This window comes from Pogoniulus pusillus, chromosome 22 (genome assembly GCF_015220805.1).
Source record: "Pogoniulus pusillus isolate bPogPus1 chromosome 22, bPogPus1.pri, whole genome shotgun sequence".
Taxonomy (NCBI): domain Eukaryota; kingdom Metazoa; phylum Chordata; class Aves; order Piciformes; family Lybiidae; genus Pogoniulus; species Pogoniulus pusillus.
In genome coordinates, this window is record NC_087285.1 from 8,573,484 (window position 1) to 8,589,601 (window position 16,118).

Genomic DNA, 16,118 nt, shown 5'->3' on the forward strand with positions numbered 1-16,118 from the left:
GAGCAGGTCATGTTACACGTGTTCATAGATGTATTAACAGATCTCTGAATCTTTCATGAGTAGAAGTAATTCTCTTCACCTCTTCTATTAACCTTACTAAGAATTCTAGTATTAAATTCAAGATTAGAATGTTGCTTCAGTGAAGTCAAACCCTATGCTGATTTATTGTCTTGCATCTTTCCCGCCTCATTCTGTTACGACTCTAATTTTTGGTTCTTTAATGACTATTTATTATGAAAACACCTAGACATGGGACTGCTTCATATAAACACACTTCAGAGTATTTGAATATCTATTTTGTTGGTCAGTTAATCTAATCCCTGTCTACCCTTCTGCTCTCCATTCTTTCCCCTTTTCCTTTTTCCTCACTTAAACCAGGTAGATTTTTATTGCTGATTGTGTAGCGATTTGGAGTGTTGAGAAAACAAGATAACTGACTTTTTCTTAACACCAATCAGAGATGAATTATTTTTATCATGGAGAGATCTGCGTTAGTAACAGTTTGAAGTTGGTGGATCATTTGTCTGAAGGATTAGTGCTTATGAGTGTGATCTGAATTAGGGAAATTCAGTTGGTACCAAAATAAATTTCTGATTACTCTTCAGTTGAAGTGGAAGTTCTTTGTGTGTTGTTGTTACTTCTGTAAGTCCTTGGAATGCTTGGTTTTACTGCTGGGTAATTTTAGCAAAATGGTTGAGGCTGATTATTGAATCTCTGTGTGAAATTTTAAGATACTTGGCAAAGTTTTTGTTTTCAGTTTTGTGTTAACTGTACATAAATGGACTATAAATATTGCAAAATAATCTGACTATGCTTCACAGTAACTTAGTCTTTGTTACATTCAGCTTTGCAAATGTAATTGGAGCTTGTCCCCTGTCGTAACTCTCTGCAAGGGTGGAGGAGTGGGTATGTTTTTCCATGATGTTCTAAGGAACCATATTTATGTGGTAGTTATATGCAATATGCTGTAGACAAGGATTGCTTAAGCTTAATACATACTTGGAGGTTTTTTTCCTTAACTCACCTCAGATCTTGCTTCTAAACCAAACTTCTGCATTTTGGAGTTTCATAAATGGGTTTGCACTTTTGTTACCAGTATTTTGTCTGTTGTGTCTGGGCTATTACAAAGTTGGTGCTAGGAAATTGTATGGACTTTCTGGGTAGAGGAACTGGACTAAGAATAAGCCTCAGAGAGAAGAGTTGTAGCTGAATTATATGGGAAAAATATTATATGGAATAAAACTTTATGCAGGCACAGTGAAAACTAATGGCCAGGCGGACATTACTACTAATGGTTACAGATAAAAAAGGTCATCTGTACAGAGTAAAATTACAAGGTAACTTGGTTCATATTTAATTTTTTCATTAGTGTAATTTTTTGTTTGTGACTTCAATTCCAAGATTAAATTCTTTGTGAGTCATTTTCTAAAATAGAGTCACTTTGCTTCAGAAGTAAAAGAAATGAGGTGTAGAAAATTGCAGCTTCCACATGGGAACAAATGCAAAACTCTGGTGCAGGGTCATGTCAGTGCCATGTTCTGTGCTATTTCTGTGCAGTGGAACCTACACAAAAATCTCCATGCAGCATTTTTTTTTTTTTGTGGTGTCTGCAGTTTGTGGAAATGTGGAAGATTATCAGATTGATTCCTTGATTGTAGTCAGTAAATAATATTGACACACATGGTCTGATACTAAAATTAAGGATGCAGTTTTGTGCACAAAGCAGTTGCATATAACTGACCATTCGAGGTGTCAAAGGTACTTGTGCTAAGTGTAAATGTATGTAGACTATGATAATATTGACTTGATCTTACCTTTAGAAAGTAAGGTAAAATGGAACCTTTATTCTCTTAATACTTAGATTTGTTGATTTTTTTTTTCAAATATAAATATTATTTGATGGATACAGTTCATTATGATAAAACAGAACTACAAAATGTATTCTAAATGCATGCACTGTAAGTGGGAGCTGCTGTTAATGTTTGGAAAGCATTTTTCCAAGCCTTGTCTTGAGCACAGAAATATTGAAAATCCTTTTTTAGCCTTGTCCTACAAAGGTGCCCAGTCTTTAGACATCACTTGTCTTTATGATAGTATTATTATCTAGAATGCATAAAGAAGTTACCCAGTGCTGGCAGCATTGGCAAATAGTTACTATGAGACAGTACTGAAAATTATACCACAAATACTACAATACTACAAATTATGCATTCTTACACGGGTGCAGAAAGCAGTAATCTGGAACCCCTCATTCCCAAATGAGTTATTACTAACAATCCTCACATGCTCTCTGTTCATAGTTTTAATCCCTTTAAGAACCTACCTCCATCTCTTGTGAAATCCTCCTACCATACTGAAGCTCTTGAAGTTTACCTGGCATCATGCCTTCTACTCATAAAGCATTCCATTTAAGCAGCAATGTTGTTGGTGGTATCCTGAAATGTAACTAGCATTGTGGTCCCCACATGTCTGCAGATGCTGTGCTTTAGTCACTAATCCTTTTGCTTGCTTATGAAGGCAGTAACAATTTCTTCAACAGAAGCATGTTTTTGCTGATACAAACTGTTTCAGCAATAGGGCTGTTTTGACATTAAATGCATATCTGACCTTGCCAGTAAGAGATAGGTGGCTTGCCATAGCTTTCTGTTGCACCACATCAATACATGAGGATGCTGAGATTTGCTGTTCTACTGCATACAGGTTTTAGCTATACAGAGCTTGCCAGCTCTAAAGTGTCAGTGACTGTGTCTGATACCATAAATCTAAGTTAAAAAGGGAGTTAATAAACTGTATCTCTCACTGGGATTAGTTAAAGCAGTGTCAGCTAAAGTCAGACTGTAAGGAGACTTGACCCTGTGTTGAGGCCATGATACCAGACAAAGGGTATAAGACACTGTTTTTGCAAATTCATCTTTAAATATTGCAGGAAAGACATACTTTAAAAAGTTTTTTTTGTAGTTGTGTTTTTTGGGGTTTTGTTTGTTTGTTTGTTTGTTTTTTTCAGTAGCAAAGGTTAAAAAAAAAACCTAACATCTACTCCAAAGTTATGATTAATTACTAATATTAAAGTGCACCATACCCTTCACTGAGCGCTCTGGACTTTTCCAGGTCTTGAATTACATTCAAAAGGACTTTAATCTTCTCCTGGTTTGACTGTAAGGATTCTTCTACAGACTGCAGCCTGCCTTGTAGGGCACAGAGTTCACCATCTGCCAAATGAATTTGATTTGTTTCACTAATCTCTTTGTCAGTTTGTGGGTTTATTTCATTCCTTGGCTGATCAGACATTATGTGAAATCCTACTAAACAGCTGTCACACTGAGAAACATCTGACTGGGTAGAGTTTTTCTTGATGTTGGTATTACATGACAGAATAGGTTTTGATGCAGTAGTACTGGTCAGCGACATTTTGTGATCATCGTTTGTTAATATCCCACAGCTGGAATCTGCTTTGTGCTCTCCTGCCTGTTGATAGTCTCTGAGGAAACAAGGAGATGAACTGTGGTTTGACGGAGGTGATAATGGAGTAGATTCCTTAATGCTTGCATCTTTGCTGGCTAAAAGTGACTCAGAATTACTTTTATCTGCTTTAGCAGAGTCAGATTGAAGGTTCCTTTCACTGCAGTTAGACTTGCTTAGGCAAGGATATGCTCTTTCAGAACTGGATGACAGTGTGCTGGTTTCATTGCTTTCCTTACTATTTACAACAGCAGAGGAATGCAGTGAATTACTTAAGTTCATGGTTGTGTCTGGTGCATCCCTAGAAGCATTGCTGTCTTCTGGAAAGCTCACATGTATGTATTCAGGCACCTGTGTAGAAGCAGTTGTCTTCTCTGATACTGAGAAATCATCTGAGTGGATAGGTCCATTGCTCTGTGCTTTGGATGGCCTTTGACTTAGCTGATCATCTACCTCACTATTCCTAAGTCCATCTTCCAAATGATTAGTTAGTCTTAAGTAGCAGAGATCTGAAGACATAATGTCTTCCTCAGAAAGATTGCCATTTACTTGGACAGAAATTGCAGGCTCAGTTGGCATTTCTGTTAAGGACTTGCTTAATGTCAGCTTTTTCTTTTTGAAAACTGGGAAGTGTTTCCTGAGGCTAGGAGATGTTTGTATGGCAATATTCCGAAGCCCCTTCTCAGCCCTTGGAAAGGATGGAGATTGATGTAACAAAAAATTGTGACCCCTAAATACTTCTGTTGCTCCAGTTGTGAATGCTATATCTTGGGCAGGATTAGTGTCCAGTTCTGCCTTTGTGTTCACACTGTCATCCTTGAATCGAACTTGCTGAGATTTGGTCCTGCGGTGCTGTGGTTGTCTCATCAAATCAGCTGAATCTAGACTGTTCCTTTTCAGTAGCACTGGGCGCATTTTCAGCTTTTGCTGAGCCATTGAATCATAATCACAAGTATGTAAGCAGTGTGTTTCTTTACGACCCATTTCATTTGTCATTTGAACTGTATCTTAAAGTGGTTCCTAAGATGCAAATGAATACCTTGCTTCTGGAGCAGTTGAGTTTTTCATTCTTCTTCTTCCTCCTATTATTCATACTTTGAATGGACATACTTTCTTTAGGGAGGCTTTTTCAAATTCAATTACTGAACAATTCGGTAATGAATTTCAATTTCAAATTTAGTGAAAGATTTCTTGTACCCAAGGCAAACAGAAATCCTTGTGTTCTGAACCTGACATGATCTTCGTATTACAAAATGGCAACAGGCTGTTATGCTTTTACAGTTAGCTGATTTAAAGGTAAGGTTGAGTCTATGGCTTTCCTGATGGCTCTTTTTTTGACAGTCAGCTTGCCATTAGTGATCCAGGTTTTTTTATCATGGACTAGTCACATATGTTTTATTTGCGTGTTCTTTAAACAACAAGTGCAATAACTTTGGGGGGCCTTTTCATTTGTGATGCATAGTTTTGCTGATGGAATATATCTGATAATACCAAACTGGATTGTCGTCTTTAGAGAGAATTTTTCTTCTTCAGCCATCTTTTAATGTTGTAAATTAAACTAATCTTCCCAAACAGTAAAGCAAAATGTAACCACTCCTGAGCAGGCAAAAATACAGCATCCAATGGGTTTCAGCATGAGAAGGTAGCGATGTGTAGTTGTTCAGTTCCTGCAAACTTGAGGCCAGTCACATCCAAGAGAGTGCTTCATTGTGGGAGTTCCATAAATGCTTCAACATTTGAAGAGTGGAACAGACCCAATAACCAGCAAGTGCAGAATAACAGGAAATGTTCCCTGAAAGTAAGAAGACAACAGTTGTAGTTGAAGAAAACAGTGAACACTTGAGTTTCCCTCTACTGTCTTCTAACAGCTCTGTATCTCCCCTAGTTTTGTGAGATAGATAGAAATGGAAACAATGTTGTATTTTGAAGTGCTTAAAGTTTTATTCATATGAAACACAAACAGCCCAAAATAGATATAAAATATGCAAGGTAGTAGTTTTGGCTTTCTGGTTAGTACTTGAATGCAGATCTGAATCTGGTCCCAAATACAGATCTCAAATATTTAGATTTGAAATGGTTGCTAAACTGTATTATGGGTGAAATAGTAGACAAAAAAACCCCACCCAAGCCAAATGAAAACAAACTCAAACCCAACAAACCAATCAAAACAAACAAAGCCTAAACCAACACAAACAAATGAAAAAAAATCCCAATAAAAATCTTAATTTGAAGGCAAGTTTTGGCTTAAACATGCTTGGGTTTTTTAATAACATTCTTCTTGTGTTTTAAGCAAGTAATGCTATATCCAAAACCAGCTACTAGAATAAATTAGGGATAAGAGGAGAAATTTATACTAATAGTGGGAAATATTCTATGGGATTTTTAATAATGCTACCTAGTTTGCTTTTAGTTTTACAGTGATTTTTACATTAGATCTAATTTTCCAGCACAGTGTTAATTTACTCTTCTGCTGGTTCCCTGTAATTCACTGTAGCCCTGCTACTTTTAGTATCTTGGTGTACCTTTCATTTAAGAGTTGCACAAACTTTCCCATACTTAACTGATGAGATGAGTGTAGTGGGAAAGATCTTGTTACAGAATAGAGCAAGCTGTTATGTAGCATCATGTAACTTTTTGGCAATATAATATGATTTAAGGAAAAGGAATGATGTGATATTATTCTATTATTGAGTTTTAAAAGAAAGTGAGTGTTAGATTTCACTGCAGAGAGAATGTTGCATAAGATACCGAGAAAACAAACATGTCCATTAATATCAAACTCCACTTTCCTGATAAGCCAACATTAAGTCACTTAACTTACTGCACTGCTTGTTCATTGGAAACTAGTGTACACAATAAACAAGTCAAATAATTTCTGTAAATAAAGTTCCATTGCCAAGTTCTGAAATCTCAAACTATCCACTAATTACTGGAGGCTTTTTACTGTTTTATTTGAGAAAGTCTCCAAATATTGCAGTAGCATTCTCTGCTTCCCATCACAGCTGCTGTGCTCCAGGCTGATGGACTGCTTTAAAAGTTATACTTGCCCAATTAAATTCAGAAAGAAGCTTTAGAAATCTAATCCTTTGTGTTCTAAATACAAGTAAAAAGCCCTTAAGGGATTTAGGAGAGCTCTCTACTTTGGCTATGGAAGCCTATGAGCTAGATTCTTGCATTCATTACTTGCAAATTGGTGTTTTAATTCTGTGTGAGTTTTAGCTAACTTGGCATCCCCTAGTCTGGGATTCATGTGAAGTGTTGCAATGATGGTTTTGATGCCATTATTCATATTGCATCAAGCTGCAACAATAATTAAAAAATCATAGGTATTAATGCTCAAATCTTTGAATTGCAAACCAAATCTAGTGAATTTTAATGATTTTCAGTGTCTATGTTTAGGTTAATTAATCTCAGTGTAGCATTGCCAGTTACTAAGTTGTTTAGATAACTTTTTCTGTTGCCCAGGATGTAATTCCTCATTCTTTTCTGGCGTAGCAAGCAATAGGTCTTGTTCTGCTCATTATTTCTCATTGACTGAAATAGGAGAAATTCTAAGCATCTATTTTAAGGAAATGCTTTCAGTGTATTAATGTAACTTGTGTCACTCATAGCAAGAAGCATATGCCAGTTTAAAACTTATAATAGTAACAACAGATTTGTTGGGAGAAATCAACTGGGATAAAGTATCTCTCAGGGTTCCATGACCTTGCATCCATCTATCCAGCCTCTACCTCCTCATCTCTCTGCTAGGGAAGTCCTGAGGAAAGGCCTTGCACCCTGCTTCTTTTGCTTAATTAGCACTGTGCCTTTGTTCCCATCTCTTCATTCACAGCTTGTTGAAGCAAGTTCTTATTAGGTGCTGGATCGTTAATGTTATTTTTAAGTGAAGCATGTCTCATGCTTCCCTCTTCAGTGTTTTGAGTATGTGAATCTGCCTGATAGATATCATTGCCTGCCTTTTCTTTCTCTCCTTTTTTTTTTTAATGCTTGACTTGTACTGTTAAAGCAGATATCAGCATTTACAGTCTCTATATGCTTTCAGCACACACTTTTTAATGATGGTAGCTACTCTCCAGCCAGGCTTCAGTTTAATTGTAGCCCAGAGGGTGTAATAATTGATTTTCCTGGAAAAGACTAAGATGCAAAGCATGCCACCTCAATGGAACCTCAAGATTGTGGTTTTGAGTTCTTAGAAAAATGTACAAAGTTTAGCTATTCAGACAGCCAAAGGAAATTTGACCACAAGAGATGAGTTGCTTTTCTTTTAAATAATTATTCTTCCATCTTTCTTGCCTCTGCCTTCCTCATTTCTTGAAGTGAGTCAAACAGATTATTTGTTTCATATTTGACTTAATATTGAGTGGAGCTGTGGGTGGATGAGTGTAGCTGGTGAGGATAAGTGGACCTTATGGGAATCTGCATGAAGTAAAAAAGCACATAGAAAAGGGCAGAGGGGATTTTGGAAGAGTGAAGATGTGCGAGTGTGGTTTGGGGGGGTTCTGAATTTTGTGGGAAAAGTTAAATATTTGGCAGGGTTTTCAAACTTGTTCAGCTGCAGTTTGACACCTTAATTTTTCTCTTACTACTTTGGTCAAAAGAAATGTGGTTTCTTTTTTTTTCTTTGTAATAATAGTGTCACATATTTGTACTATTTTGCTTTTCTTTTATGCATATGGTAAAGCTGGTTCTCAAAGCCAACCTTGGCCAGACCCTCTTCAATCATAGAGTAGTTGAGGTTGGATGGACATAAAAGATCATCCAGTTCCAACCCCCCACCATAGGCAGGGACACCTCCCACTAGAACAGGTCACTGAAGGCCTCATCCAACCTGGCCTTGAACACCTCCAGGGAAGGAGCATCCACAACCTATTCCAGTGTTTAACCACCCTCACTGTAAAGAACTTCTTCCTAAAATGTAGTTTAAATCTCCCCTCTGCCAGTTTAAATCCATTACCCCTTGTCCTGTCATTACAAGTCCTTGTAAGTAGTCTCTCCCCAGCCCTCCTGTAGCTCCTCTTCAGATACTGGAAGGCTACTACAAGGTCTCCTCGAAGCCTTCTGTTTTCCAAGCTGAAGAGCCCCAACTCTTGTAGCCTGTCCTCATAGCAGAGGTGCTGCAGCCCTCTGATCATCTTTGTGGCTGTCCTCTGGACTCACTCCAACAGTTCAATGTCATTCTTCAATAAGTAAATAAAGTTCCTAAGCTAAAAACTTCTTTTGAAGTCTTTCAACAGGAAGATAATCTGTGTCATGTACCTTGTACTTCTCAGCCTCACCACTTTAAATGTCTGGATTCACTGTAACATTTTGCCACTTTCCAGTGATCTACCTACCAAAGATTCAACAGCAGGTGAATTCAAGCATTAGAGACACAATGATAGCTGACAGACCTGTAATAACTATAAGATAATATATTCAGACTGAGTAGTTTTATGTCATGTCTGATTTGAGTTTTACCTTGTATTATATTGATTTTTTCTCTTCTGTGCAGCTAGATGAGAACTTTTATTTTAAAGATTCATCGTGCTCTATTTAATTATGATTTGTGTTTGATAAGCTGTTTCCTGGGCGGAAGAATCATGATGCTCAATTTCTAAGAAGCTGTCATTTTCCCTTCATGCTGCAAGTCTTTCCCATTTCCTAAACTGCGGGTGGGATAAGAGGCTGCATGTGCTGTGGCCATTCTGAACTGTGCTTGTTGGTAGCTGCAGCACTGCAGAGGGCTCATTCTATGTGCATGTTCTCTTGTCTTTCAAAATGAAAAATCAGTGTCTGAAATGAAGCTTTTTTTAAATTAATATCTATGAATACATGCTTAAACTGCATTGGTTTGGATTTTAGTTGTCTTCATGTTAATTTTCTATCTTTGCCAGCAATTTTGACATCAGAAGCTGTTCAAGCTGTTCAATTTAGCTACTTTTTAGAAAACCTGTGTTGGTTTTTTCCTTGAAATCATGAGATGTGTTGAGGAAAAGCTCAAATACACTTCTGATCTCCCTGCATATGGATGTGATATCTTTATGGTATCCCCAAATATCATAAGAAGCAAGAGATGGGTGTAAAACCACTGGAATTGGATGATGCTAAATATTGTACATTTTGGTCTTTTGATTCGCTTTTGGTATAGTAATATATCCTCAGCTGAACTGCATTTAGTTCTGCTTTTTCCCAAGTCTAAATGTAAACCACAGTTTGAAGTTAACTCTCTTTGTCCTCCTTCCATTGACAGATCTGAGCCAAGTTTAGATGCTTTCCTTTGTTCTTTTTTTTTCAGTGCAGCAAAAGTTTTAAAACATGCACGTTGGCAAAACTGAGATGAGACAGATTGCTACATGTTTTTCTTTTGAGATGAAGAACTTACATCTGGGATGAGAAATACTCTATTCAGTGTGGAAGCAATCTTTAAAATCTAAAAGTATAAAGCAATTTAATAATGTAGTGCTTCTGTAACTGTCAGAATCCTTAACATTATTACCCAAAATATTCTGTGTTCAGTATTCTCTCAAAGGAAACCTCTGAAGCAACAATCATAGCAAGTCATTCCAGGATGGATTATAATGAACATCTTAAATTCTTATAACCTAAGAAATCTCAATGGAGTCTGCAGTCCTATTTGCTGCAAACATCTACTTTCAGCAGGGCCACAAAAGAATTCATCACAGTCTGCTGGACTGCAGAATGATTTATATTAGTTTCACCTTTACTTGAAAGTAGCCTTTATGTTTACAGCAGACTTTTCCATAGCAGCATTAGCTTCCTGTTTGTTTGTTTGTTGTTTTTTTTTTTTTTTTGGTAGAATGGTAATAAAACAATCAAATATTATTGGATAAGGAAATTGTGGCATTCTCTTGATGTGAGTAGCTTTAAAGTGACAATCAATTAGACTGACACTTTAGGGAAAAAATCCTACACTTTAGCATCATGAAAGCATTCCTGTGTTTTTTTCATCCTGAAATTCTATGGTGTACTGAAACTTTATTAATTTTCTCTATTGAATTAATTAGTGATAGGTTTTTTTCAGTGCAATTTGTAACCCTACCAATATACACTGCAAGGTGAATGCTTGGTGGAAAAAGTCTCACAAGGAAAAGATCAAATTGCTTTTCAGTAAGTTTTATTTCACTATTTGGATCTGTGCTGCTGAACATCCTCTTGTTGGCACAACTTTAGTCCTCTCTTTCTGTCTATATAGCCTGGTTTTGTGCCCAGCACCAGGGCAACAAGGCAGCTGTGGTGAGCTCCCACTGGATGATTGAGGGTCTAGTCAAGCACTACAGATGCAGCCACAGTTTTTTGCTGATTCAAATTTACATCTCCCTGGTCAGGACAGACTGACTGGTGAAAAAAACTCTTTCTAAGATAAGTAGAAACAGGGTGAGTTTCTGGGAGCTTTAAAAAAGCATAAAGTGTGAAAAGGAATAAAGGGAAAGTCAGGGAGAATTTCTTTGGCTTCCTTTGCTATTGTTCTACATGAAAGCATCTCTCCTTCAAAATCTTGCATAAAAAGCCAATATATCTGCTTTCACAGGAAAAATAACGCATGCTCCCAAACCCTGCAAAATCCAGCCAAATACAGCTTTATTTTCCTTTATGTGCCCTCTTTAAATATAGTGTGAAGCCTTAAGTTTTTGTAGTGGTTTTATTCACAATGCCAAGGCTCATTTAATCTTTAAAAAGGTTGGGTAGATTTATTCAGTTAGAGCTTCAGGTTTCATTGCAAAATGGCAGAATTTTGCAATGGTAAGGTTTTACTGTTCAGAAGAATCATACAGTATATTTCTGGCAGCTTAGTTACGCATTCCAAACTGCATCACTTTTTTCTTCCCTCACAAACATGCAATATAAGCAGTGTCTGCTGAACAGAGCTAGTCACCAGCTTTATGTACCAATGATAACATGAAACACCACAGTCTATCTTCTAGTCACAACTTCTCCTCAGCTTGTATGTGCCCAAAACCTCTGCAGGATGTCAGAGACTCAAATGAAACTCGAGTTCTTCCTTTCATGAAGCTAACATTCACACACAGCACACGGTGATCACAGGTAGTTGTTGCAAGCCAAAAACAGAGCAAGGGCAGTCTGTCATGCACTGATGTCTTGATACACAAACCTCTGATTTCACAAAGTTTTCTTCCAGAATCCCATTGGCACTGAAGCAAAAATAATTTCTCTTTTGAAAAAAAAACAAAAACACTTTAGGACTAGATATAAGAAGGTCTAGAGAGCAGATTTTAAAGAGTGTTCCTTCTGCAAGAAGTGTACTGAAAGGTACAGAACTGCAAGGATGCTTCTGAAGGGAATATTTCAGGTGAAAACAGATGACAGGTGTGTAGCCTATAAAGATAAAACTATCTCCACGAAGTGCAAATTTGCAGATTATTGTGATACACAGGAAAAATCAGTCAGAAAAAAGGAAACATGAGGCTTCTGAGAGAGTTTTTTTAATAGCCTCCATGACAAGATCCATCCATTGATCAAAACAAGCAGCCTTATTGCTCTAGGTCCCACAGAAGGAAGCAAAACCACAATTTATTAAAGTAAACTTGTTTATTATAAGAGATGGAATAATTTATGTAGCATAGTTTGCTATCTGGTGTTTTCTCCAGTGTCTTTTGTAGGGTTCTGTTATTACATGTCTTCTGACCAATACCTGACATATCCTGTTCCAAATGTGTGCACTGCCACAGAACAGGTCTCTCTATGTTCTTGTAGTGCTCACATGTTCCTGACTGCAGTAGCTTTTGTAATGCTGAGTGAATCTTGCTTGAACACTTAAGAAATTAGGTCTTAAGAAGACATCAACTTTTTTACAAACCCTGCTAGCAGGCAAAAGGAGAGGAAGATCTGACACACAGCTAAACTGGGATAGGAGTTCCTGACTTCAGAAACTGAATATTTCAATGATTTAAGAGATTATAGGATTTAATCTCTGAGTAATATTACAGCAAAATTTGACAATTACTTCTGGAGGGTAAGGCTGGGTAGAGAAGATGCTGCAATGTTTACTGCAATAAGCAAATGTATTTAGCTAAGCAAGTTTTCTGAAAGAAAACTGAATGTGGTTTAGCTGTGCTTTGATTGAGAGGACGCATGAAGTGCTGAAGATGCCCTGCAAGATGAAATAATGACAATCCTATTGCTGAGTATAGTTTTCAAAACTATGGTACGTGAAAGTCCTTTGTTCTGCTCTAATGAAAGTAGAAGTTCAAACATCTTTTTTGAGGAGATGGTACATTCCATTGGCTGTTTCAAAACAAAAACCTTCATGGATTAGAGAACATTCCTACCTCAAGATATCTTTTGGTGTATATATTGGAAATTGTTAATACAAATCTTACTGTCAGGAGATAAAATAGCAAATACTTTTCTTTTAAGTGAATTAATTCAGTCACATGTATCTGGATTATATATATGGGTTTTTTTCCACAGTGGTAGTTTGCTGAGACAAGTGTACTTAAGACTGAGAAATTCCTCTTGAAAAAATGCTTGAGTGCCTACAGGGAGACGAGAGTTATCCAATGTGACAGGCGGGTGAGCTGGAAAGTGTCCAAGTACCTGGTTCATAACATGAAATTTTAGTGCTCTTTCTCATATAAATCTAGTATTGTAATATTTTCTTGGTACATGAAAAAATATTGGGAGATGCTGAATGTCTGTGTAGAGGTGTGTGTATGTGAGACTGCTGTAAATTTATATCCAGGCTTTATACAGCATTAGCATATCTGTATCTAAATGTAGGTGTGCTTGTATAGATGACCTGTGCCTAGGCAGATAGGCTCATCTATGTGTGTATCAGAGAGCATACTCCTTTGCAGGCCTCAGCACAGTATCACTCAGATTGGAAAAGACCTTTGAGATCATCAGGTCCAATCTGATTAACTCTACCAAGTTGACCACTAAACCATATAGCTAAGGACCGTATCTAAACAACCTTTAAACACATTGAATGATGGTGATTCCACCACCCCTCAGAAAAGCCTTTTCCAATGCTTGACCACTCTTTCAAGGAAAATATCTTTCTTATATCTAGCCCGAATGTACCCTGGTGCAGCTTGAGGCTGTTCCCTCTTATTTTATCACCTGTAAGAAGACATCAGCAGCTACCTCTCCATATTTTCCTTTCAGGCTGCTGTAAAGGACAAGAAGGTCTCTCTTCAGCCTCCTCTTTCTCAAACTGAACAGTCCCAGTTTCCTTAGCTGCTCTTCATGACACTCATTTTCTAGGCTCTTCTTTGCACCTTCTCCAGCCTCTCAAAGTCTTTTTTGTGCTGAAGTGCCCAAAAGAGAACACAGCACATGAGGTACGGCCACTCCAATGCTGAGTATGTGGGAGCAATCACTTCCCACATTGCTCATCCAGGCCAGGATGCCATTGCCTTTCTTTGTCAAGTGGGCACGCTGCTGGTTCATCCTCAATCGCTTGTCTATTAGAACCCCCAGGTCCCTTTCAGCCAGAAAACTTGCCAGCCATACTTCCTCAAGTGCGTAGCATTGATGCAGTTGTTGCGGCTCAAGTGCAGGACCCAACACTTGGGCTTCTTGCAGCAATCCCATTGACCTCAGCCCATGGACCCAATATGTCTTAAGTCTCTCTGTAGAGCTTCCCTACTGTCAAGCAGATCAGCATCTACCTTGGTGTCATCTGCAAATGACACAGTTTGATTACAAACATATTAGTTCATGAAGTGTAAATTTTGAACTTTGTCTTTCGTGCTCCATGTTGGGAGTGCCTAGTGATGTGACATCAGCCTCAAACTGTGACATTTTTTCATTGTGTTTATCTGTGAATGATTGTTAGTCAGTATAACATACCACATCATTATTGAGACCAGTTTTGTTGTTTAGTACAGCAGTGTGCTCCAGGTGGGAACAGAGGAACCTCAAACAAAGTCGTAATACTGTGACACTGTTTCCATTTGAAATATGTGTGCCATTGCATTAACAGTGCAGTTTAAGGCTGAGAGGTAGACCTTTATGTCTTGCTGGAAAGCTCCCAGCTGACCTAAAAGTATGATTTATAGGCCAGAATTGGTTCTCAATGAACTTGTTGAGAATATGACAGGAATCACTGCGATTTGTCTTCTTGTGTGCTGTGAGAAGGCCCAGAGCACAAGAGTCCAGTATTAACCCTGTATGGACAACCAGGGGGAAATAAATGTCTTTTTTCCATGACTCTACTGTTAGTTTTCTCAGTTAGAATGGATGTGCCAACTGTAACTAAGATGGACATTGTTACTCAAGAAAGAGTATTATGTCTTCTGTGTATATGCTTATGCACTTGGATGCTCTGGGCAGGTTTATTCGGAGTTCCTGAAGAAAGAAGCTCCTCTATTAGGTGTTTTAAAACTACAGCTATATTAATGTTTTTTCTGTGCATGCTATAGTATTTGACAGTGTTCCCTTGTCCTCTTGGACAGGCCATAATATGCTCTTCATATTGGAGTTGTTGGGTGAATAGGAAAGGAAGACTGAGGGTAAGGTTGGTTTTTTACACCAAGAGTTGTTTCCTTTTTGAATTAGATATGTGGCATGTATCTAAGGGATTGGAATTCCAGGAGGAAAAAGATACTATTTCTATTCTACATAATTTAAAACCAGAATGAAACCTTCTCGATACAGGAAGGACATAGACCTGATGTAGATGGTCCAGAGGTGTGCCATAAAGATGATTAGAGGGCTGGAGCACCTCTCCTGTGAGGACCTGTGGAAGAATTGGGGTTGTTGAATCTGGAGAGAAGACTCCAGGGACACCTAACAGCAACCTTCCAGTGTCTGAAGGGGGACTACAAGAAAGCTGTGGAGGGTCTGCTTAGGAAGTCATGAAGAAAAAGGACAAAGGGCAATGGTTTTAAACCAGGGAGGGATGGATTTAGATTGGGTGTTAGAAAGAAGCTCTTTACTATGAGTGTGGTGGAAGACTGGAGCAGATTGCCCAAGGAAGTGGAGACATATGAGGTCAGGCTGAATAGGTCTCTGAGTAACCTGATCCAGTTAAGGTTGACTCTATTGACTGCGGGGAGGAGTTGGACTAAATGACCTTTTTGTGTCGGAAGAATGATGAAGCACTTGCTGAAGACTGACTCCTACACTAGAGTTGCTTTTCTCATTACAATATTAACTTCCTTTCAGAAAACAACTTTTGAGTATTCTTGCTGCAGCCCCTTTGCTTTCAGATGGTTTCTGTATTTTGTTGTTTTCAATTAATTTATCATTTGAGAGCAAGAAGAATGATGTGGCAAACCTGAGTCCAAACTATTTAGCAGCCTGCTGCCCCGCAAGTGTATGGAATGACTTGTAAGCATTGTGTTTTCCGTTGTGATTCTTCAGGATCTCCATAACTTGATTTCTACCCTCTACACTGCAGTATATGGGAGTATTCAGGTACTGTAAGGAGTCTCCCTTACTCTGATTATATCACAAACTTTGGGAAACAGTGTGAGAATAAACCATGATAGGTTCTTGCTGCAGTATATTCTCCCATGGCTTCTGGGTTTCCCACAGAAATATTGAAACCTGTGTGGAAAGATTGTGCCAGATCTCATAATGCTAATGGGGCTGGAATTTGAAACCTGCATCTTGAGGCTATTTTACCTGCATTCCTTCAGGCTGGTGAATGACATCAGATATGCAAGTGGCAGTGTATTTCATCCTCATGAGAC

At 38.0% G+C, this 16,118-nt stretch overlaps 2 protein-coding genes across 2 annotated transcripts in view; one reads left to right on the forward strand and one right to left on the reverse strand.

The window, feature by feature from the left end:
* Positions 1 to 16,118, forward strand: part of DOCK2 (dedicator of cytokinesis 2) — a 167,146-nt gene that overhangs the window by 68,509 nt on the left and 82,519 nt on the right. The window lies entirely within an intron of this gene.
* Positions 1 to 16,118, reverse strand: part of INSYN2B (inhibitory synaptic factor family member 2B) — a 35,745-nt gene that overhangs the window by 6,371 nt on the left and 13,256 nt on the right. Inside the window, exon 2 of the mRNA XM_064161624.1 lies at positions 3,080 to 5,251. Coding sequence (XP_064017694.1) covers positions 3,080 to 4,455 — 1,376 coding nt within the window. The 5' untranslated portion in view covers positions 4,456 to 5,251. The remainder of the gene's footprint in view (positions 1 to 3,079; positions 5,252 to 16,118) is intronic.